The sequence below is a fragment of the Gigantopelta aegis genome, chromosome 7 (genome assembly GCF_016097555.1).
Source record: "Gigantopelta aegis isolate Gae_Host chromosome 7, Gae_host_genome, whole genome shotgun sequence".
NCBI lineage: Eukaryota > Metazoa > Mollusca > Gastropoda > Neomphalida > Peltospiridae > Gigantopelta > Gigantopelta aegis.
Window position 1 is genome coordinate 9,912,274 of NC_054705.1, and position 2,176 is coordinate 9,914,449.

General features: G+C 40.2%; 1 protein-coding gene across 1 annotated transcript; it reads right to left on the reverse strand.

The window, feature by feature from the left end:
* Positions 1-1,041: 1,041 nt before the first annotated feature.
* On the reverse strand, positions 1,042-1,656 carry LOC121377871 (palmitoyltransferase ZDHHC16-like). The gene has a single exon (XM_041505970.1). It carries the CDS (start codon positions 1,654-1,656, stop codon positions 1,042-1,044), a length of 615 nt encoding a protein of 204 aa, XP_041361904.1.
* Positions 1,657-2,176: the final 520 nt, after the last annotated feature.

Sequence of the window (2,176 nt, forward strand, 5' to 3'; positions counted from 1 at the left end):
TGTAAATTGCACATTATTAACAGTATGATATTTTACATGTGTTACTTTTCGTTTTAGTCGGTGTAGTGACCTATTGAGCTGTAAAACCCCACTCTTAGTCATTGGTGTTTCTATGAATTGACACACTTTAAAGGGACATTGCTGAGTTAGCTACATTGTAAGATGTTTTTGACTAATAAAATATTTCTACGATTAAACTTACATATTAAATAGATTTTCGTGTATAGAATTTTAGAGTCTGTATATCCAATGTGTTTCTGGTCGTCTTAATATTTGTAAGAAGACCAAACTGGACTTTGTCTTTAAATTATTCTATACGTATGAAACAATATATTTTAGGAAATAAAATCAAATTTAACCAAGTAGAAATATTATAACGACCAGTAACATACTTAACATGCAGGCACTAATATTTTAGGAAGATGTAATTACTACAATAGTTAAAAAGTATCTGTTAGTCGATAACATCTTAACAACTGCAGCAAACTTAGGGATGTCCCTTTACTGAAAACCACCTCATTCCATTTATACTGGCACGTCAATTGGTAAAATGCCAATCACTGGCTGCTTTAATGTGTGTTCAACTCTCGGGTCCCTAGAAGTCTTGAACGAGACAAACATTTGAGGAATCCATCTATTTGTGACTGGTATTTTATTGAACAGAATCCCCAACTGGAGGAAAGAAGAAGAACAACAACAAACAAACGGGTCAAGTCGAACCATATACTGGTGAGTTTAATGGTCGCCAATTTATCGGAGCTTCTGTAGTCGAAGAACCCACCAATGTTCGTCTTCAATATGTTTTAACGGTTGGCCAATTTACCGGAGCTTCTGTAGTCGATGATTTGGGTGTATCTCACCAATGTTCGTATTCAATATGTTTTAACGGTTGGCCAATTTACCGGATCTTCAACGGGCGAGAAGAAACGATGTGTGGGAATCAACCAGTTCATTAGATAGTATTTACCAAAAACACTTCTGAATTTGCCATTAACCGTCCTCTTATCAACAACCCGCAGTCGCTTCCTCCTGGGGTTATTCTCAAACGTCGCTAACCCCTTTGTCACCAAGTATATGTGTTCTACGACAAATTTCGTACCAAGCAGAATGCAGTACAGATGAGATGACGCCAAGCAAATATAAATTACCACAGGAAGTGACGTTCTTCCGATAATGCATCACAATACTGCACACGGCGCGAAGAGGTCGACGTAGGTGATGGACGACCAGAGTGTCTTGTGAATGAAGATGGACGGACACGTGACTGCTGCCAAGTGACGCCCAGAAGCAAAACACTATGAAGTACCTGTGGTTTCTCCACCCGACACACGAGCCTGCGAAGTAACAGTGGTGGTCTCGTTTCAAGACGCATACGTCACAGACCGGGCAGTAGTGACACCTCGGTGGCTTTACGTCATTGCAAATCAGGCAGTAACCCGGCAACAGATAGGATTCCCAAACCGAGGTTCGTCCATTGTCGTGTTGTTTACGACTGCTGAAAGAACGTTCGTCTTTTGTTGAATACGAGTCTTGATTTAATAAAGTCGAGTTGCGTTTGTTTGTTTCCAAATTAGAATCACTTTTGAGATCGTTTGTTTTTAATCGACATATTTCGTAGTCTTTTGTATTCGAGTTGTTAACGGAAACACGTTGCATAATGGTAGAACGCGGTTCTGATTGTCTTAGTATCTTCCTGAAGGTTTTGTATGACGAATCAATGAAGCGGATCGCACACCAAAACACAAACACTTGCCAGGTGAGAACCGATCCTATTAATATCTGTAAATACTGCACCGGTGATCCGTAACAGCTCGGGCGTCACCTCTGTGACGCCATAGTACCACGTGACGAGCACAGTCGTCACAAGCAATGATAGCGGAAGTTTAACCATGAATTGCGTCCAAACCTCGTCTCGTCCGTGGAAGTTCTTTGATTTGTTTTCTCTGTAGTGACTCTTCAGCTTGTCTGCCAGACTGGAGTTCTGTGAATTGTGGATATCAGCTGGTGGCTGTTAGAGGTTTTCTGTCCATATCTGAAATGATGAACATAAAACAACAGTTATTTCAGGTCTGACTCTGTTTTAGGAACTATCACGCAAAGGCTGGTAAACAAGACAAAACAGTTAAAGGATGGCAAGTAAACAAAAACGTTAAAGTTGTTTTATTTAACGACACCG